Here is a 22,603-nt window from a genome sequence, read left to right as displayed (position 1 = left end):
CCGGGGCTCATATGACCCCAAAAGCAGAGGGAAGCCATCCGTACTTCTAGAAACATGGACAGCAGTGGCTGCCCTGACTAGCTGTGCAGACCGGTAAACTGGGAGCCCCCCACCATGATCCCAATGCCCACAGGGTAGGAGTGGCCCCCTCTGCACTCCGTTCCACAGCATAGACCAGACACTCCATGCCTATGGAAGTCCCAGTCAATATGGGGATTACCAGCCCTTCTCCCCACTCTCCAGGAAGCTAACTCACAGGCTTGGGCAGAGTTTGGGTCAGACGACGGCCTGGAGGAACCTTCACCTTTACTTTTATCACAAGGCTTAAAATGACTTGAGAGCTGTCATACTGCTTTCTGGCAGGGATTTGGAATTCTGCTTTTGCTTGATAAATTGAAATGAGGAATTTCCCGGTCAGAAGCTGCTGGGCTGGCACTTTTAGTGTGCTTATGATGGGGTGGGGGGCAGGGGGAAGTAGAGATGCCTGTTGTGTTCTTTGAGCATCTCTTTCAAATGGTTCCAGCGTGTCTTTTATCCTGCTCACTATCTGAATGATAAAAAATTAATATCTTAATTGCTATCTTAATCTTGAGCCAAAGAAGCTTTGGTTCCTTTAAGAAGAGTGATTAGCAAAATGATGATACTTGCTTAATATAAGGAATGAATCAGCTAGTGTTCCATCAGAGGGCTTCCCTCACCTCTCAAGCAGTCTAATTTTGCAGCTTAATCATGACAAAGTTCCACATGCTCCAGCGCTATTCCTGGTACTCCTTAGGACAGGAGGGAATAGATAAAGAAACCATTAGCATCCAATCAATGCATCAGCCTGCAAGCCAGCCAGCCTGCTCAGCACACGGCCCCCAGGAACACAGATGTCTCCACACCGTATTTAAAAAAGAGGCTACAGGGATAGGAATGAGATCCTACCTCAGCTGAGCAGAACGCACCCTCTGGGCCCTGCCTTGGAGGGTCAATTTGGGCCTGGGACCTGCCATTCTGGACAGCAATGGACAGCAGAGGCCAAGTGCTAGACAGTAGAACAGACAATGTGACCCTGGGCAACATCGTTCACCTCTGTGGGTCTTGTGTCACATTTGGAAAGGGAGGCAATGCCTGGGGAGCAGGTGGACACAGGGCTGCAAGACTCCAGAGCTCCGAACCATTGCTGATGTATAGACCCCACTTACTCAGGGCCAGCCTGGAAGCCAGTCTTCCTTGGTGTGCCTCGATTCATTTGGGAAACCTAAATTGTTTATATGTCTGATGAATCAGGTAGTAAAAGGTTGCAAATCCTAGGTCCTTCTTTTGCCAAAGATCCAGGGATGTCTCAAAATAAGTGGTTGAGGAATCCTGCACCAGCAACTGGGGTATCCGGGTTCTCTCCTGGGACTGACTAGGTCGTTGGCAAGACCCGTGGAAAGCAAGGAAAAGCAGGGTAGTGTGGTGGCCCACCTGGGAGCCATATGGGGCAAGGGGAGCACCCACCACCAGCCAAGGGAGGCGGTGAGTGATCATGCTACCGTACCCAGAAAACCATGCTGTTTCCACAGATCTCTGCAACCCACGGATCAGGAGATCTCCCTCGTAAGCCCATGCCTCCAGGGCCTTGGGTCCCAAGCACGCCACTCAGCTAGAGACTGCCTAAGACTACTGAGTTCTGGGGGGAAGGGGCAGCTGTCATCACTGAGGCTGCCTGCTGCCTAAGATGGCTGAGGTCCCAGGGGGAAGGGCGGCAGCCATCGCTGCAGTTCCAGTCTGCTGTTTTTCCCCTCCCAATGCTGGGGAGACTAGGTGGTTTGGACCCAGGAGGAATTCCCCACAGTGCAGCACAGCGGCTGTGGCAGATCACGGTCAGACTGCCCCTTTAGGCCCGACCCTGACCCTCCATCCTCACCGGGTGGGGCCTCCCTGTAGGAATTTCAGCAGCTACAGCCAGGGCTATACTGACAGAGCTCTGATCTCCCTGGGACTGAGCCCCTAGGGGGAGGGGCAGCCGCAGTCTCCACAGATCAGCAGACTTAGTCTTTTCCCCTGCTGGCTCTGAGGAATCTGGGTAGTCTGGACAAGTGGGATCCCCTCCCCCAGCATAGCGCACCCCCTCTGCCAAGGGGTAGCCAAAGTGTTTCATTAAGCAGTACCAGATCCCATGCCTGCTGACCGAGACCCCCCACAACAGGGGTCACCAGACACTTCATACAGGAGCGTTCATGCTGGCATCAGGTTGGTGCCCCTCTGAGATGGAGATCCCAGAGGAAGGAGCAGGCAGCCATCTCTGCTGTTCTGCAGCCTCCACTGGTGACACCTCCAGGTGTGGGAGAAACGCAGGTGAATAGGGTCTGGAGTGGACCCCCAGCAAACCACAGAAGCCCTACAGAACAAAAACAAACAAACATAAAGTAGCAACAATAACAACAGCATCAACAAAAAAAGTCCCAGCAAGAAAACCCCATCCAAAGGCCAGCAGCCTCAAAGATTGAAGCTACATAAACTCACAAAGATGAGAATCAATGAAAAAACACTGAAAACTCAGAAAGCCAGAGTGCTTCTTCGTCTCCAAATGATCTCAACACCTCTCCAACAAGAGCACAGAATGGGGCAGAGGCTGAGATGGTTGAATTGACAGAAGTAGGCTTCAGAAGGTGGGTAATAACAAACTTTGCTATACTAAGAAACATGAGAAAACATTACAGGAGCTGTTAACCAGAATAACCAGTTTAGAGAGGAATAGAAATGACCTGACAGAGCTGAGAAACACAACATAAGAACTTGACAATACAATCACAAATGTCAATAGCTGAATTGACCAAGGGGGGAAAAGAATTTCAGAGCTTGAAGACTATCTCACTGAAATAAGACAGGCAGACCAGATTAGAGAAAAAAGACTGAAAAGAAATGAACAAAACCTCCAAGAACTATGCGATTATGTAGAAAGACCAAACCTACAACTGATTGAAGTGCCTGAAAGAGATGGGGAGAACAGAACCAAGTTGGAAAACACACTTCATGATATCATTCAGGAGAACTTCCCCAACCTAGCAAGACAGGCCAACATTCAAATTCAGGAAACCCAGAGAACCCCAGAAATATACCCCATGAGAAGATCAACCCCAAGACACATAATTGTCAGATTCTCCAAGGTTGAAATGAAGGAAAAAATGTTAAGGGCAGTCAGAGAGATAGACCAGATCACCTACAAAGGGAAGCCCATTATACTAATGGCGGACCTGTCAGCAGAAACCCTACAAGCCAGAAGAAATTGGGGCCAATGTTCAACATTCTTAAAAGAATTTCCAACACAGAATGTCATATCCAGCCAAACTAAACTTTATAAGGGAAGAAGAAATAAAATCCTTTTCAGACAAGCAGATGCTAAGGGAATTTGTCACCACCAGGCCTGCCTTGCAAGAGCTCCTGAAGGAAGCACTAAATATGGAAAGGAAAAACTGTTGTCAGCCACTGGAAAAACACACTGAAGTACAAAGACCAATGACACTATGAAGCAACTACGTCAACAAGTCTGCAAAATAACCAACTAGCATCATGATGACAGGATCAAATGTGCACTTAACAATATTAACTTTAAATGTAAAAGCTCTAAATGCCCCAATTAAAAGACACAGAATGGCAAGCTGATAAGGAGTCAGGACCCATTGGTGTGCTGTATTCAAGAGACCCATCTCACATGTGAAGACACACATAAGCTCAAAATAAAGGGATAGAGGAAAATTTACCAAGCAAATGGAAAGCAGAAAAAAGCAGGGGTTGCAATTCTAGTTTCTGACAAAGTAGACTTTAAGCCAACAAAGATCAAAAAAGACAAAGAAGGGCATATATAATGATAAAAGGATCAATTCAACAAGAAGAGCTAACTATCCTAAATATATGTGCACCCAATACAGGACAACCCAAATTCATAAAACGAGTTCTTAGAGACCTACAAAGAGACTTAAACTCCCACACAGTAGTAGTGGGAGACTTTAACACCCCATTGTCAATATTAGACCATTGAGACAGAAAATTAACAAGGCTATTTAGGACTTGAACTCAACTCTGAATTAAGTGGACTTAATACATAGCTACAGAAGTCTCCACCCAAAAACAACAGAATATACATTCTTCTTGGTGACACATGACACTTACTCTAAAATGATCACAAAATTGGAAGTAAAACACCCCTCAGCAAATGCAAAAGAACTGAGATTATAACATTCTCTCAGACTACAGTGCAATCTAATTAGAACTCAAAATTAAGAAACTCAAAACCACACAACTATATGGAAATTGAACAACTTGCTCCTGAATGACTCCTGAGTAGATAATGAAATTAAGGCAGAAATCAAGAAGTTATCTGAAATCAATGAGAACGGGGACAAGGTACCAAAATTTCCGGGATGCACCTGAAGCAGTATTAAAAGGGAAAATTATAGCACTAAATGCCCACATCAAAAAGCTAGAAAGATCTCAAATTGACACCCTAGCATCACAACTAAAAGAACTAGAGAACCAAGATCAAACAAACTCCAAAGCTAGTAAAAGAAAAGAAACAGTTAACCAAAATCAGAGTGGAACTAAAGGAAATAGAGACACGAAAAATCCTTCAAAAAATTAATGAATCCAGGAGCTGGTTTTTTGAAAAAATTAATAAAATAGATAGACTGCTAGCTAGACTAATAAAGATGAAAAGAAAGAAGAATCAAATAGAAACAATAAAAAATGATAAGGGGAATATCACTACTGACCCCACAGAAATACAAACAACAATCAGAGAATACTGTAAACACCTCTATGCAAATAAACTAAAAACTCTGGAAGAAACGAAAAAATTCCTGGATATGTATAACCTCCCAAGACTGAACCAGAAAGAAGTTGAATCCCTGAATAGACCAGTAATAAGTTTTGAAATTGAGGCAGTAATAAATAGCCTACCAGCCAACAAAAGCCTGGGACCAGATGGATTTACAGCTGAATTTTACCAGAGGTACAAAGAGGAGCTGTTACCATTTCTTCTGAAACTATTCCAAACAGTTGAAAAGGAAGGACTTCTCCCTAACTCATTTTATGAGGCCAGCGTCATCCTGATACCAAAATCTGGCAGAGATACAAAAAAAGAAAATGAAAACTTTAAGCCAATATCCCTGATGAACATCAATGCAAAAATACTCAATAAAATACTGGCAGACCGAATTTAGCAGCACATCAAAAAGCTTATTCACCACAATCAAGTCAGCTTCATCCCTGGGATGCAAGAAACACAATTCTAAACAGAACGAAAGACAAAAACCACATGATTATCTCAATAGACATAGAAAAGGCCTTCGATAAAATTCAACATCACTTCATGTTAAAAACTCTCAATTAACCAGGTATTAATGGAACATACCTCAAAATAATGAAAGCCATTTATGACAAACCTACAGCCAATCTCTACAGAATGGGCAAAAGCTGAAAGTATTCCCCTTGAAAACCAGCACAAGAAAAGGATGCCCTCTCTCACCACTCCTATTCAACATAGTATTGGAAGTTCTGGCCAGGACAATCAGGGAAGAGAAAGAAATAAAGCGTATTCAAACAGGAAAAGAGGAAATTGAACTGTCTCTGTTTGCAGATGACATGATTCTATATCTAGAACACCCCATTGTCTCAGCCAAAAAGCTACTTAAGCTGATAAGCAACTTTAGCAGTCTCAGGATACAAAATCACTCTGCAAAAATCACAAATATTCCTGTGTTACACAAGCAACAGTAGACAAAAATAGAGCCAAATCATGAATGAACTTCTGTTCACAATTGCTTCAAAGAGAATCAAATACCTAAGAATACAGCTGACAAGGGAAGTGAAGGATCTCTTCAAAGAGAACTACAAACCACTGCTCAAGGAAATGAGAGAGAACACAAACAAATGGAAAAACACTCCATGCTCATGGATAGGAAGAATCAGTGTTGTGAAAATGGCCTTACTACCCAAAGCAATTTATAGATTCAGTGCCATTCCCATTAAACTACCATTGACATCTTCACAGAATTATAAAAAACTGTTTTAAAATTCATATGGAACCCAAAAAGAGTCCATATAGCCAAGACAATCCTAAGCAAAAAGAACAAAACTGGAGGCATCATGCTACCTGACTTCAAACTATACTACAGGGCTATGGTAACCAAGCAGCATGGCACAAAAACAGTCACGTAGACCAATGGAACAGAATAGAGAACTCAGAAATAAATAAGACGCACATATGCAACCATCTGATCTTTCACAAACCTGACAAAAACAAGCAATGGGGAAAGGATTCCCTATTTAATAAATGGTGCTGGAAAAACTGGCTAGCCATATGCAGAAAACTGAAACTGGACCTCTTCCTTATACCTTATACAATAATTAACTCAAGATGGATTAAAGACTTAAATGTAAGGTGGGTGCGGTAGCTGATGCCTGTAATCCAGCACTTTGGGAGGCCGAGGTGGGTGGATCACCTGAGGTCAGGAGTTCGAGACCAACCTGGCCAACATGGTGAAACCCCATCTCTCCTCAAAATACAAAAAATTAGCCAGGTGTGGTGGTGGATGCCTATAATCCCAGCTACTCAGGGTGCTGAGGCAGGAGAATTGCTTGAACCCAGGAGGCAGAAGTTGCAGTGAGCTGAGATGGTGCCATTGCACTCCAGCCTGGGCAACAAGAGCAAAACTCCATCTAAAAAAAAAAAAAAAAAAAAGACTTAAATGTAAAACCCAAAACTATAAAAACCCTAGAAGAAAATCTAGGCAATACCATTTGGGACATAGGCACAGGCAAAGATTTCGTGACGAAAGCGTCAAAAGCAATTGCAACAGAAGAAAAATTGACAAATGGGATCTAATTAAACTAAAGAGCTTCTGCACAGCAAAAGAAACTTATCGTCAGAGTGAACAGACAACCTATAGAATGGGAGAAAATTTTTGCAATCTATCCATCTGACAAAGGTCTGATATCCAGAAACTACAAGGAACTTAAACAAATTTACAAGAAAAAACCTAATTAAAGAGTGGGCAAAGGACATGAACAGACACTTCTCAAAAGAAAACATTTATGCAGCCAACAAACGTGTATATATATATATATATATATGTATATATAAAGCTCAACATCACTGATCATTAGAGAAATGCAAATCAAAACCACAATGAGACACCATCTCACGCCAGTCAGAATGGTAATTATTAAAAAGTCAAGAAACAACAGATGCTGGAAAGGCTGTGGTGAAATAGGAATGTTTTTACAGTGTTGGTGGGAATGTAAATTAGTTCAACCATTTTGAAAGACAGTGTGGTGACTCCTCAAAGACCTAGAACAAGAAACATCATTTGACCCAGCAATCCCATTACTGGGTATTTACCCAAAGGAATATAAATCGTTCTATTATAAAGATACATGCACACATGTGTTCACTGCAGTACTGTTCACAATAGCAAAGACATGGAATCAACCCAAACGCCCATAGACTGGATAAAGAAAATGTGGTATGTATACACCATGGAATACTATGCACCCATAAAAAGGAATGAGATCATGTCCTTTACAGGGACATGGATGGAGCTGGAAGCCATTATCCTCAGGAAACTAATACAAGAACAGAAAACCAAACACCACATATTCTCACTAATAAGTAGGAGCTGAACAATGAGAACACATGGACACAGGGAGAGGGTCAACACACACTGGGACCTGTCGGTGGGGAGGTTGGGAGGGAAAGCATCAGGATAAATAGCTAATGCATGTGGGGCTTAGTACCTAGGTGATGAGTTGATAGGTGCAGCAAACCACCATGGCACATGTTTACCTATGTAATAACCTGCACATTGTGCACAAGTGTCCCAGAACTTGAAATAAAATAAAAATGTTTAAAAAAGAAACATAAAAATAAAACCATAATGAGATACCATCTCATGCCAGTTAGAATGGCGATCATTAAAAAGTCAGGAAACAACAGATGCTGGAGAGGATATGGAGAAATAGGAACGCTTTTACACTGTTGATGGGAGTGTAAATTAGCTCAACCATTGTGAAAGACAGTGTGGCAATTCCTCAAGGATCTAGAACCAGAAATACCATTTGGCCCAGCAATCTCATTACTGGGTATATACCCAAAGGATTATAAATCATTCTACTATAAAGACACATGCATACGTATGTGTATTGCAGCACTGTTCATAATAACAAAGACTTGGAACCAGCCCAAATCCCCATCAATGATAAACTGTATAAAGAAAATGTGGCAGGCCGGGCACGGTGGCTCACGCCTGTAATCCCGGCACTTTGGGAGGCCGAGGCAGGTGGATCACGAGGTCAGGAGATCGAGACCATCCTGGCTAACATGGTGAAACCCTGTCTCTACTAAAAAAAATACAGAAAATTAGCCAGGCATGGTGGCAGGCGCCTGTAGTCCCAGCTTCTTGGGAGGCTGAGGCAGGAGAATGGTGTGAACCCGGGAGCCAGTGAGCCAAGATTGCGCCATGGCACTCTAGCCTGGGTGATAGAGCAAGACTCCATTTCAAAAAAAAAAAAAAGAAAAAGAAAATGTGGCACATATACACCATGGAATACTATGCAGCTATAAAAAGGATGAGTTCATGTCCTTTGCAGGGACATGGATTAAGCTGGAAATCATCATTCTCAGCAAATTAACACAGGAACAGAAAACCAAACACTGCGCGTTCTCATTCATAAGTGGGAGTTGAACAATGAGAACACATGGACACAGGGAGGGGAACATCACACACTGGGGCCTATTGGGGGTTGAGAGGCTAGGAAAGGGATAACATTAGTATAAACACCTAATGTAGGTGACAGGTTGATGTGTGCAGCAAACCACCATGGTACGTGTATACCTATGCAACAAAATTGCACATTCTGCACATGTATCCCAGAACCTAAAGTATAATAATATTTTAAACAAATAAATAAGTAGGTAATTGAGGAGATAATTTGCCCTGCTGGTTCTAGCTTGGAAAATTTTCTTCTTGAGAGAAGGAAATCTACAACCTGAGAAAGATTATTCTCCAATCCTTTTAGAGAAGAAGCTATGTCACCCTTTTCTGTAACATCTCTTTGCATGGCACTTGACTCTGTTTGAGGCGCTGTTGTTTACATGCTTGTATTGTTAGCTTTTGATACATAAGGACCCCAAAACTCTGGCTTTGGCAGAACACCACAGCCGTTTTTAGCTCAGGATTCTGGCTCAGCAATTTGGGCTGGGCTCAGTTGGGCAGTTCTTCTGCTGGTCTGTTGGGCTCAATCATGCACCTATAATCAGCTGCTAATTCAATTGAGGCCTGGTTCGTTTAGAGGGACATCCGCTAGGACTTCTCATGGCTCTTATCCTGCAGCAGGCTGGCCCAGGCTTGTTCATGTGACAATGGGTTCCAGGAGCCACAAGAGAGAGGGCAAACCTCAGTGCACAAACACTTTTCAGGCCTTTGCTCACTTCACACCCGATAATGTTCCATCAGCAAAAGCAAGTCATGTGGCCAAGCCCAGAGTCAGTGTGGGAGGGCACTATGATAGGGATGCTGGGATGGGGAAGGGGGACTTGTAGCCGTTTTTGCAATCAACCACTATGATATTGCTTAATCTGGACCCCCGCCCAGTGAGACATGCCATGCACATATTAATTTATGGAGCTATGCACATCCCATTTTATGAGGTGAAGAATGTTGCCCAGGGTCACATAGCAAGCTGGAAACAGGACTAGGCTTGGAAGCCCATCTCTCCAGTGCCAGCCCACTGCACCATCCCACTTCTCTTGGTTCCCTCCCACCCCAACATCAGTGCTGGGCCAGGGAGAGAATGAAGTGTCATCCAGGAGCCAAACCCCGGCCACCGTGCAGACATCCACCAGCAGAGACACAGCAGGCCCTGGGTGAACCCTCCCCAGGCATCAGCCTCCAAGAGCCAACACTGCAGCCCCACTGCCACTGCAGCCTCCACCCTGGCCCAGCACAGAGTGGCAGGCTGGTTATTTCAATCAACAGTGTTTTGAAAACCTTGCAATTTAAAACCTTTTAAACATTAGTAGGTGAGGCTGTGATAGTGCCAATGACTAGTTGGGAGTACTTAGAGGCAATCTTAAATGTCTCCTGAAATCTCCATGCCAACGGTCCCATGAGGCACCAGGCAAGGTTAACGTTGCCAGGCTCACCCTCCTGTTAGCCATTTCCCCTGCTGCTGCATATCCTGAGTGTCTGGAGTTCCATGCACAGGTGCATCCACCTTTAAACACCTCTTGTGGATTATTTCTGTCTCACCTGCACCTGCCTTCATGTCAGGATTTACAGAAGCCTAAAGATCAGAGCCAGGGGCTGGGCACGGTGGCTCACACCTATAATCCCAGAACTTTGGGAGGTCGAAGTGAGTTCAGAAGTTTGAGACCAGCCTGGGCAACATTATGAAATTCCATCTCTACTAAAAATACAAAAATTAGCCAAGTATGGTGGCAGGTACCTGTAATCCCAGCTGCTCGAGAGGCTGAGGCAGGAGCATCACTTGAACCTGGGAGGCAGAGGTTGCAGTGAGCCGAGGTCACGCCACTGCACTCCAACTTGGGTGACAGAGTGAGACTCCATCTCAAAAAAATTTAAAAAAAAATTAAAAAGGCCAGGCGTGGTGGCTCACACCTGTAATCCCAGCACTTTGGGAGGCTGAGGCAGGTGGATCACCTGAGGTTAGGGGTTCGAGGCAAGCCTGGCCAACATGGTGAAACCCCATGTCTACTAAAAATACAAAAACTTAGCTGAGCATGGTATGGGGCGCCTGTAATCCCAGCTACTCGGGAAGCTGAGGCAGGATAATTGCTTGAACCCAGCAGGCAGAGGTTGCAGTGAGCTGAGACTGCACCACTGCACTCCAGCCTGGGCAACAAGAGCAAAATTTCATCTTAATCAATTAATAAATTAAATCAGAGCCAGGAGATCTGTGAGGACCGTGGGCCCAGTCTGGCTGTGGGTGAAGTACCCGGGAGGCAGTATTCTGATCTCCTGTCTGGATCCCCACTTTCCACACACCCGAGCCTCGGTGAACTCCACCCAGTCACCTGGGCATCCATCAACTCATCCATCACTGCTTCCACCCCTCGTCCTTCCCAGTGATGCCTAACAGCAAGGAATGAGAGCAAATTGGAGTCTTCGCAGTGACAACCACAGGATGATTCTTCCCACTAAAGGGGCCCAGAGGCAGAACACCAGCCTGAGCAGGGCAGGGCTGGAAACCGCATCCACTCATGCCGCTGACTCTCAGCAAGTAGCAAGGGCGTGCCCCTGTGGTTTTGGCAGCACCAGGGAGCATGTAGGGTGCTTCCACACTTGCTCGTCTCATAACCCTGGAGGGAGCATCCCACTTTCCAGGTGAGAAGCCCAGGGTTTATGGGTGGGCTTTCCCCAGTTGCACGGGAGGCCTTACAACAGATGAAGACCCTAAAGACGGACGGGGAGCCAGGCGGGGAACCCAGGTGAAGCAGGGTGAGGCACAGGTGTTACGGCATCCATGGCAGGCCAGGGGCCAGGTTATGATCATATTGGAGAGACAGGTGGGAGTGACCCAGATGTTGCTGGGGTCATTCCTCAAAGACCCCAGCCCACTCGTCTCCACCAACCTGCGATTTCTCAGCTCCACACTGCAACCCAAAGGGTGGATAGACAAGGTTGCTGTGGAAAGAAGACTTACACACAGCAGCATCAGGATGCCTGAGACAGGGTGCATGGGAGTGCAAAGCTGTGCAGTTTAGGCAGGGCTGTGGAGGTGATGCTGGGATGCACAAGGGACAGAATTGTGTGCAATCATGTAGCCTTCGTGGAGAAGGAGGACAAGCAGGGCCGGAAATTATGAGGACATTTTGCAGCGTGTATTTGGGGAGAAGGAAGCATATTGTCTTTCTTTTTTCTTTTTTTTTGAGACAGAGTCTCACTCTGTCTCCCAGGCTGGAGTGCAGTGGTGCGATCACAGCTCTCTGCAGCCTCCAACTCTTGGGCTCAAGCAATCCAGCCTTCCAAGCAGCTGGGAATACAGGTGCATGCCATCACACAGAGCTAATTTTTTATTTTTTGTTGTGATGGGGTCTCACCATGTTGCCCAGGCTGGTCTCAAGCTCCTGGGCTCAAGTGATCCTCCAGCCTCAGCCTCCCAAAGTGTTGGGATTACAGGCGTAATCCCAACCATGCCCAGCTCATATCATCTTTTTGTTAAAATAAGGTAATGACTTGGACATTAGAGGTCTCACACCTCACTTCAGGCCAGGCGCTTGTGTCTGATCTCACTAGGATCCTAAAGTGTATTGTCTGTAAATTACAAACTGCAGCAACAAAATGCTTTATCATTAAACCAAGGCAGCCAGATGCACCAGCCTCCAGCTGGGTGCTGAGTGTGAGCCGCCCCAGCCTGGGGAAGCCTCACTGTCCTTGGTCTGCTGTAAGCTCCTAGGTTCTTGTGACTCAGCTGTTAACCTTGCCTGTTTTCTCATCCCCTGCAGGCACCGGCCGTAGCTCCACCACAGACCCGCTCTTGTCCCTGCTTCTGTTAGCTCTGCATAAGTTCCTGCACCTGCTGGTGGGACATTGACAGACAGGGCCAACCCGAGCATCTCAGAGGCCACACATGACCTGCCCAGGGCCCTCGGTGAGGACCACGTCGCTGAATGGACACAGAGAGACTGAGAGACGCATGAAAAAGTCCACATGGAAAATAAATAAATCATATTTTTGGGGAAGTTACACAAATGTAGAACACCTAAAATAATGCATCTAGTTTCCAAATAATTTGGAGTTTGGCCCATGCAGTCTGCATGGGAATCAATGATTTCTCTACTTCAATGTAGTTTTATTTTCTACACTTTCCCTCCAAGTCTTCATTTTGCACGAACTGTTGAGCAGTTATCTTTAGGATAATATGTACAAATGTTGGGGTCAAAGCCTTTTGACAAAGCGAAATATTTTTAGTAGATTATTGTGTTTAGGATTTTTTTTATTTACTTTTTTTCTTTGGGGGCTTTTCTTTTTTATTAAATTATTTCTTTTGAGGCATTTTGATTAAAAAAGACATCTTATCATAATTAAAATTCACTGTCAATAATATTTATTTTTAAATAAAGATTGGAAACAAGGTCAGACACTTGTTTATAAATTGTATTGTATATTGCTGAAGAACAGTTGAATAAAAAACAACTTTGAAATAACCTTTCTACAGCCATGTATGAATGTCAAGCGTTGGTGCCCACTGCAGCTTGGCTGCCTGCCGTCCCCTCCTGTGCTCTGACGCCAGCTGCACTTTTGGCTGGGTGTCACCCGACGTGGAGGACAGCCCAGGGCACCTGGCTGAGACCACGCTGAGCAGATGGGAGCACCTGCCCAGCCTCCCTTAGGGACAGGGCACCTCATGGAGGCGGCAGTGAGACCAGCCCCCAGCCTGGGTCCTGAAGGAAAGGAGATCACCAGGAGGAGGTGTGAAATAAGTCAAGAACCACTCCTTCCCACTTAGTTTCAATGAATCATGCAATGCATTCGCCCACTTGGAGATTGTATGTCAAGGTGTATTTACTGTGGTTAGCTTTGCTGCTAGTTTGAAGGGGGAATTTGGGGAGAAGGTAGGGCTTGCCACACTCCTTCCCATGCATCTAAAGATTGCTTTGAGCCTCTGAAACTCATGGGTTTGGGGCAGGTTACACATGTCCTAAGGAAACGGGCACGCCCTGTGTGGGGGCTACTATGTATATTTCATTCTCTGACAGCATCTCATTAGATAGCTGGAGCCCATGGATTTGTTTAAAACCCAGCCAGATTTTAACACCTGTAGTTTCAGTAAGTGTGGTTGTCATTGATGTCGTTCGCCAAATACTTCCGTTCTCCGCTGGTGAGGCACGCGGCAGGATGGCGCTTCCTGGCCTCCTGTGGCGGGTGGGGCCGCAGCTCTGGCGCATGAGCTGGGAACAGAAGGGACAGGCATTGCTCCTAGTCCAAGGCACAGGATTGCTAGTGCGAGGCCCTCCAAAGCACTTGTCCTCTGACGTGACAACTCGCAGCGTTCCCATCAGCAAGTGTTCTGCCAGTCTAGGTCCCTGAGTGACTGCGATGAACACAGCCTTCCCTGTGGCCAGCGCTGGATCGTGCAGCCCCGTGAGGAGTCCACGGTGCCGCTTCACCCACTCATCTTCGGGCGTTATTGCAGCATACCCAGTCTGTCCTGATTGGCTCAGTGTGTAGTTGATTGACTGTATTTAGCTCAGGGGAGGAGAAATTGTGCATTTGGACAGTCCCACGTGTACAGAGACCCCGGGGTGGAGCTGATGTCTGGGGAGGCCTGTGTGGAGAGAACGGTCAGGACGGCTGTTTCTGATGGGTACATTAACTTGTTTCACAATTCCTTTATATTGATCAGCACCAATCGAGCTGTAAATTTAATCACTCTGTCTGGCGGATAGTGATTCTGTCCAGAAGGATCATCCCCTTTTATAGTTAACTCAATACTGCAGCAGCTAATGTCATGTTAAATACTGGCCCAGTGTGCTGGAGAGCAAACCGTACTTCCCGGATACCAGTGGAACGGGGACAATGTGTCAGTAAGGGTGATGTTGTGCCAGATCGTTCCAGGGGACGGAGGGCTGGGGATTCATTCCCCATTATCAAAACCAGATGCCTCTGTACAAACACAGGTGGTCAGGTCCCAGCCTGGAAGCTCCCAACCTTTAGCATGATATGCACAGGGGAGGGGCAGGTGTGATGGGCACAGGGGAGGGGCTGATGTTATAGACACAGGGGAGAAGCTGTGAGAGGGGTACGGGGAGGAGCTGGTGTGATGGGCACAGGGGAGAAGCTGGTGTGATGGGTACAGGGGAGAAGCTGGTGTGATGGGCACAAGGGAGAGGCTGGTGTGATGGACACAAGGGAGGCGCAGGTGTGACGGGCACAGAGGAGAAGCTGGGGTGATGGGCACAGGGAAGAAGCTGGTGTAATGGGCACAGGGGAGGGACTGCCGTGATGGGCACAGGGGAGGGGCAGGTATGATAGGCACAGGGGAGAAGCAGATGTGATGGGCACAGGGGAGAAGCTGGGGTGATGGGCACAGGGGAGGGGCTGGTGTAGTGGGCACAGGGGAGGGGCTGGTGTAGTGGGCACAGGGGAGGGACTGCCGTGATGGGCACAGGGGAGGGGCAGGTATGATAGGCACAGGGGAGAAGCAGATGTGATGGGCACAGGGGAGAAGCTGGGGTGATGGGCACAGGGGAGAAGCTGGTGTGATGGGCACAGGGGAGCGACTGCCGTGATGGGCACAGGGGAGGGGCAGGTATGATAGGCACAGGGGAGAAGCAGATGTGATGGGCACAGGGGAGAAGCTGGGGTGATGGGCACAGGGGAGAAGCTGGTGTGATGGGCACAGGGGAGCGACTGCCGTGATGGGCACAGGGGAGGGGCTGGGGTGATGGGCCCTGGTGAGAGGAGCAGGTGTGCTTTGGAGAAACCAGCCTTTTCTGCGCAGAGGCTTCCCCTCAAACACAGAAAAGTATTCCTCATGTCTGCCTCCTGGGGACAGAGCACTTCTAGGTGGGAAGCTGAGCATGAGGCTCAGCAAGTTCCCTGAAGGGGAGGCTGAACCCGGCCTCCAGCAGAAGTTAATGGAACTGAGACTGGAGCTGTTGCCGGGCTGGAAGGCACGGCCAATCTCTGGACCCAGGCTCCCAAGGAGCGGCTGCCAGCAGTCCCGCTGGTCCAGGGCCCTGGACACAGAGAAAGAACAAGTTAAGTGCACCCCTAAGAATCCACAGTGCCGATCCGCGAAGCCTGGGCTCGTGCTTTCTGGGGTCTCACGCACTCCGAAAATGAGGACAAAGAACCCTTAGCCTGCACTGTGTTTTATGGAATGCATACAAACCGGAACAGAGAAGCACCCTCCAGAAACAAAAACCGTGTCATGGTGCTCACTCCCAAAACTGCCTTTCCCTTTGGAGTTTGCTTTCAGACTCGGCAGACATGGGCTGGGGTTGGAGAACAAGACGATCTATTTCCGTTTGGGAAAAATGCACGGTGGGCGGCCTCGGGAGCTCGGATGCAGCCAGAGAGTACCCCCGCCTGCTTGAAGGGACTGTGGAGCTGTGGGTCTGTATAGCAACTAACTCCAAAGTGAGGGACAGGAGTCCACAGGGAGTACAAACTCCACCCCAGCCTGGGGCTGAGTGACAGCAGGGAAAGGAAGGAGGGCAGCCAGGCTGGGGGGTAGGGGAGACCAAGCCACGCCCAGACCTCCGTGGAGGAGCCCTGCTCTGCCTGGTGATGAAGATTGTCCCTGACTCTAGCCCCTCATGTGATACTGACCCACCTGTGCCCTCCAGGCAGCAGCCAGTATTTGGGGGCATAGCCTGGAAGGAAGGACAGGAATGCCCAGAATTTGACCGGAGGTGGTGTGGGCAGAGGTTGCAGCATTCTGTTTCAGTTCTGTCTCAACCGCACATTCCTGGTTACAGCTCTGGCTCGGAAAACAACAGCTCTGTCTGATCCAAGACTGCCCTTGGTTGGAATACAGCAAACAGCCATTTTTGAGCTGCTGAGCTCGTGGCTAAAGGGGCTTCTACTTTTGCCAGCCAGGGATACAGTCTAACTTTTTTTTTTTTTTTACTTTAACTCTCCGGTCTATCTTTTCTTTTTTTTGAGATGGAGTCCCACTCTGTCGCCCAGGTTGGAGTGCAGTGGTGTGATCTCAGCTCACTGCAATCTCTGCCTCTGGATTCAAACGATTCTCCTACCTTGGCCTCCCAAGTAACTGGGACTACAGGCACCTGCCACCACACCCAGTTAATTTTTTCCCTTTTTTTGTATTTTTAGTAGAGACAGTGTTTCACCATGTTGGCCAGGCTGGTCTCGAACTCCTGCCTCAGGTAATCCACCTACCTCGGCCTCCCAAAGAGCTGGAATTACAGGTGTGAGCCACTATGCCCGGGGAGTTCTTGCCTATTTTTGCACCGCTTCTTCCAGTGGGCCCATCCCCACTTTGGGCGACACTGGTCATTCATTTTGCCTGCATTTCAGAAGATATAACTCCCACTTTTCTGGGGGACAGGTGGCCAGAGGCTTTGGTGAATTTGCCCCACATGCATGCGCACACCTGTGTGTAGCAGCCTGCTGCTTTAGAACACCATTTCTTTCCTTCCCACCCAGGCTGCAGCAGCAGGAATGGCCCAGCACTGGGGAAACTTCAGCCAACTGGGTGCCCGATCTCCCCACAATGGAGCTGCTGCCTCTCAGGGCTCCCTACCTTCCTCAACCAAGAAGAACCTGCACACTCCACCAGAGCATAAATACACCTTTTACCTCATGCCAGGGGCCCTAGAAACACATGGAAATCCCACGACCTTTATGAGGGACCTGCCCCACTTTGTGGCTACAGACACAACATGAGACAGAGTCTGGAAACACCACCAGAGGTGACCCCTTTTAAATGACAAAGACCCAAGGAGCACCAAAAATATATTTCAAGTCACAGAAAACATGACTTCACACCAAGTCTAACTTTCCACCAACTAGCAAAGACCCAATAAAGATGACGTGTTCCCTCCACCTGATTGTTTAAAAGGGAGAAATGGTAAGTGGACTTTTAGCAGAAAGTATATGTGGTCTCCTTCAGATTTGAAGTTAGAAATGATTTTTTAAATGAGACCGAAAAAGCAGTAATTATAAAAGAAAATATGCACCAGGCGTGGTGGCTCATGCCTGTAATCCTAGCACTTTGGGAGGCCAAGGCGGGTGGATCACGAGGTCAGGAGTTCAAGACCAGCCTGGCCTACATGGTAAAACCCTGTCTCTACTGAAAATACAAAAATTAGCCCGGTGTGGTGGTGCATGCCTGTAGTCCCAGCTATTCCAGAGGCTGAGGCCAGAGAATTGTTTGAACCCAGAAGGCAGAGGTTGCGGTGAGCTGCGACTACACCTCTGCACTCTAGCCTGGGTGACAGAGCAAGACTCTGTCTCAAAAAAAAAAAGAAAAAGAAAAAGAAAGAAAGAAAATATGGACAATTTTGACTACATTATAACAAAGAGCATTTGTTTATCAAAAACCATCACAAAGCAAGTGAAAAGAGACTTACAAAATACACCTAAGAAAGGATTACTATCAAACATGTACAAAGAATTCCTAGAAATCAGTAAGAAAAGCACAAACAGGCTGGACACAGTGGCTCCCATAGGCGAGGCAGGTGGATCACCTGAAGTCAGGAGTTCAAGACCATCCTGGCAAAGACGGTGAAACCTCTTCTTTACTAAAAATACAAAAATTAGCCAGGCCTGGTGGCACATGCCTGTAATCCCAGCTACTCGGGAGACTAAGGCAGGAGAATCGCTTGAACCCAGGAGACAGAGGTTACAGTGAGCCAAGATTGTGCCACTGCACCCCAGCCTGGGCGACAGAGCAGGTTGACTCCATTTCCAAAAAAAAAAAAAATGCTCAAACAATACAATGGAAAGATGGACAAAGGATGTGAACCACCATATCATGGAAGAGAAAATATGGCCAGAAAAAAATATAAAAGGTTTTCAGCCTCAATAGATATGAGAGAAATGCAATTCAAGGCCACAATGATTATGCCCACTTAACTACCAAAGATTTAAGTCTGACAAAGGCCGGGTACAGTGGTTCATGCCTGTAATCTCACCACTGTGGGAGACCAAGACAGGAGGATCACTTGAAGTCAGGAGTTCCAGACCCTGTCTGGGCACAAGAGCAAGACCTCATCTATGTTAGTCCATTGTTACTGCATTGCTGTAAAGAAATACCTGAGACTGGGTAATTTACAAAGCAAAGAGGTTTATTTGGCTCATGGTTCTGCAAGCCTTACAGGGAGCATGATTCTGGCATCTGCTTGGCTTCTGGTGAGGTCTCAGGAATATTTCACTTGTGGTGGAAAGTGAAGTGAGAGCTGAAGACGGGAGAGTCGTGAGGAGAGAGACAAGGAGGGAATGGGTGCTACACTCTTAAAACAACCAGATCTCAAGTGAACTAACTGAAGGAGAGCTCGCTCATCACCAAAGGGATGGCATGAAACCACTCATGAGGGATCCGCCCCATGACCCAAACACCTCCCACCGGGCCCCACCTCCAACACTGGGGATCACATTTCAACATGAGATTTGGAGGGGACCAACATCCAAACCATATTACCGTCTTTGCAAAAAAAAAAAAAAAATTAAAGATAGCGACGCATGATGGCAAGCCTATAGTCCCAGCTACTCAGGAAGATGAGACAGGAGGATCGCTTGAGCCCAGGAGTTCAAGGTAGCAGTGAGCTGTGGTCACCCCACTGCACTCAGGCCAGAGTGACAGAGTTAGACAGTATCTCTAAAAAAGTAAAAATAGGCCAGGCGCGGTGGCTCACGCCTGTAATCCCTGCACTTTGGGAGGCCGAGGCGGGCGGATCACGAGGTTAGGAGATCGAGACCATCCTGTCTAACACGGTGAAACCCCGTCTCTACTAAAAAATACAAAAAATTAGACGGGCGTGGTGGTGGACACCTGTAGTCCCAGCTACTCGGGAGGCTGAGGCAGGAGAATGGCGTGAACCCAGGAGGCGGAGCTTGCAGTGAGCCGAGATTGCGCCACTGCACTCCAGTCTGGGCGACAGAGTGAGACTCCGCCTCAAAAAAAAAAAAAAAGTAAAAATAATAATAGTCTGATAAACCAAGTGTTAGAGAAAATGTGCATTTCCAAGATCACCTAGGCATTGACTGTGGGAGTGTAAATTGATACAACCTCACTGGAAAACACTTTGGCACTAACTGTTAAAAGTGAACATTCACATACTGTGACCCAGAGATTCCAATCTTTAGTGGCAAAATCTCTTTCTCTTGTGCTCTGGGAAACATTAAGAAAAAAAAAAAAAAAACCTTCAAGGCAGCCTCATTCAATACCCTGGAAACAGATGAGTTCCCATCTACAGGAGAAAGGAGAGAGGATGGCAATGCTGTAGAAAGTTCTCATGATGATATGAACACGACATCAACTACTCCATTAAGGGTCAGCGTGATTGCACTGCAAGGAACATGCAACAAAACACTGAGTCTTAGCATCTATTAGTGGGGAAAACCCCCCAAAAAGGGCAGGGTGCCAGCTCTTACGTCTGTAATCCCAGCACTTTGGGAGGCTGAGGTCAGAGGATCGCTTGAGCCCAGGAGTTCAAGATCAGCCTGGGCAACATAGTGAGACTCTGTCTCTATTAAAAATTTTTAAAATGTAGCCAGGCTTGGTAGCACATGGGAGACTGAGGTGGGAGGACCACTTAAGCCAGGGAAGTCAAGGCTGCGGTGAGCTTTGACTTGATAGCACCACTACACTCCAGCCTGAGCGAACTAGTGAGACCCTGTCTCAAAAACAAAACAAAACAAAACAAAAAAGTCCTGAAGATTACCTACAATATAATACCATTGTCATAAAGTTAAATCCAAACTAAAACCAACAGATAGAGGGTGGTTGGATGGATGATGGATGGACAGATAGACTTCTTAAGAAAACACGTAGCTAAGATAAAACTGTCTTCAAATGAAAGCAATGAAAAGGTGAAGATGGATACAGGACCATGGTTACCTTGGTGTGGGGAAGCAGAGGTGTGAGGAGCCACAAGTGGATGAAGGTTGTCATCAAACTCTTTGTTTTCAAACTGAATGATGGGTTAGGGTACATCTTGTGTTATCAAAAATGAATGAATGGCCAGGTGCGGTGGCTCACTCCTATAATCCCAGCGCTTTGAGAGGCTGAGATGGGTGGATCACTTGAGGCCAGGAGTTTGAGACCTGCTTAGCCAACATGTTGAAACCCTGTCTCTACTAAAAATACAAAAATTAGCTGGGCGTGGTGGCGGGTGCCTATAATCCCAGCTACTCAGAAGGTTGAGGCAGGAGAATCACTTGAACCCAGGAGGCGGGGGTTACAGTGAGCCAAGACCACTCCATTCCACTGCAGCTGGGGGGCCAAGAGCGAAACTCTGTCTCAAAAAAAAAAAAAAAAAAAAAAAAAAAGGAGGGGGGGGAGGAAAAAATGATACAGTCCTATCCAGGATTTATATTAAAACAAAAACAAAGTAGCAGCTTTTGTTTTCCACAGTCCCCAAGACAAATTCACATCTAACTCAATCTCCCACCCAGAAGTTGCAAACTGGCATTTCCCAGGCTGCATCTGGCTGCAGACATGCTGCGTTTGACGTTCGCAGGGATGTTTCTTGTTATTTTCCAATATCAGAAAGTCTCATGTAAACGTCCAAATTTCTTCTGTCCTTTGCAGCAACATGGATGGAGCTAGGGACCATTATTCTAAGTGAACTAATTCAGAAACAGAAAATCAAATACCACATGTTCTCACTGATGAGTGAGAGTTAAACAGTGGGTACATACATATGGACATGATGAGAACAACAGACACTGGGGACTCCAAAAGCCAGGAGAATGGGGGAGAAGTGAGGGTTGAAAAAGTACCTATCAGGTAGAGTGTTCACTATTTGGGAGATGGGTTTCCTAGAAGCTCAATACCAACCATTATGCTATATGCCTATGTAACAAACACACACATATACTTGAAATTTGTTTTAAAAACCCAAATTTCTGGCTTCTCCTGAAAAAAATACAATATGTAGCCACACGGGGCCCATATTCCTACGTGGTGACAACTGGTGGGTGCCAAGTAACAGCTGCCCCCATGATTCTCCAGGAGGTCCTTCCACTGGCTCTACCCTGCCTTTACCCTCTGCAGCCTCGGCCAGCTGTGGTCACTGTACTGGCCTCACAGGGCCGGAGAACATCGTCACCATTCAGAGTGTTTCTCAAAGAGAGCTGAAGCAAAAGGAGTTTTAGGGTTAGCCAGAATCCCATTCCTGAAGCAGGTAATTGATGTTTTCAGATAACTTGTATCCAGTTTTCGATTTAAGAACACAGCAAAGAAGTTAAATTAGATTGCAGATAACCTGCATTTTCTTTTTCTGTGCAAGATTTTTCTGTGCTTTTTTATTTTGGTAAATTATAGTATACAAAATGTTCTGGTTTTGCTTTGAAAGAAGGTCTGCGTGTGTCTAAAACACAATCTACTAACATACTCTTATCTGCACAACCGATTAACTCCCTGTTTGCGACCAAACATCTTCCTGCTCCCTAAATACCAAAAGACGTGGCCATTATTGTTTAAGCCTCCTTCACAGACTCATTTCTAAGCCTTTCAATGGTAAGATTTTGCTCCCCCCGACCTCCACCTACAATGCTTTCTCCAAACTGTGCCCTAACGAATTGGTGCTTTTAACTAAGACAGACCACGGTCACTTTTCAAAACGTTAATTCCCATAAAATGGGATGTCAGTTTTACAAGGAAGGCTCTCCTTTATCAGCAAAAACTGATTCCGTTTGACTGATTAATTGTCCTTAGAACTGTCAAAGACTTCCAGACTAGGGATGACGGCTTGGGAGGAGGCAGCCATGCAGCCTTGCAATGTGGGGCACTCTTGGGCTGGGGAAACCAGGAGATTACAAACACACAAAAAATTAATTCAAATCAATACAGCAAGGGGTTCAGGCTGAGAGACATTCAATTACGTTGCTCAAAGAGAAGATGCTGATCTTCAGCTAGT

The 22,603-nt window shown here is 46.6% G+C and overlaps 4 protein-coding genes across 41 annotated transcripts in view; 3 read left to right on the top strand and 1 right to left on the bottom strand.

Moving 5' to 3' along the window:
• VSTM2B (V-set and transmembrane domain containing 2B) overlaps window positions 1-13,196 on the top strand; it is a 38,917-nt gene extending 25,721 nt beyond the window's left edge. For both annotated transcript variants that reach the window (XM_050772567.1, XM_050772568.1), the window contains one exon: window positions 12,494-13,196. In XM_050772567.1, the coding sequence (XP_050628524.1) occupies window positions 12,494-12,582 (89 nt within the window). In that variant the 3' untranslated portion in view covers window positions 12,583-13,196. The remainder of the gene's footprint in view (window positions 1-12,493) is intronic.
• Window positions 1-22,603, bottom strand: part of LOC126943623 (cytochrome b-c1 complex subunit Rieske, mitochondrial) — a 1,156,760-nt gene that overhangs the window by 331,063 nt on the left and 803,094 nt on the right. The window lies entirely within an intron of this gene.
• The window catches only part of PLEKHF1 (pleckstrin homology and FYVE domain containing 1), a 176,182-nt gene that overhangs the window by 47,036 nt on the left and 106,543 nt on the right, over window positions 1-22,603 (top strand). The gene's annotated exons all lie outside the window — the stretch shown is intronic.
• Window positions 1-22,603, top strand: part of POP4 (POP4 homolog, ribonuclease P/MRP subunit) — a 619,906-nt gene that overhangs the window by 554,998 nt on the left and 42,305 nt on the right. The window lies entirely within an intron of this gene.

The sequence above is a fragment of the Macaca thibetana genome, chromosome 19, assembly GCF_024542745.1.
Source record: "Macaca thibetana thibetana isolate TM-01 chromosome 19, ASM2454274v1, whole genome shotgun sequence".
NCBI classification, from domain to species: Eukaryota; Metazoa; Chordata; class Mammalia; order Primates; family Cercopithecidae; genus Macaca; species Macaca thibetana.
The sequence above is the reverse complement of the archived record's forward strand: the minus strand, read 5'-3'. Positions and strand labels throughout refer to the sequence as shown.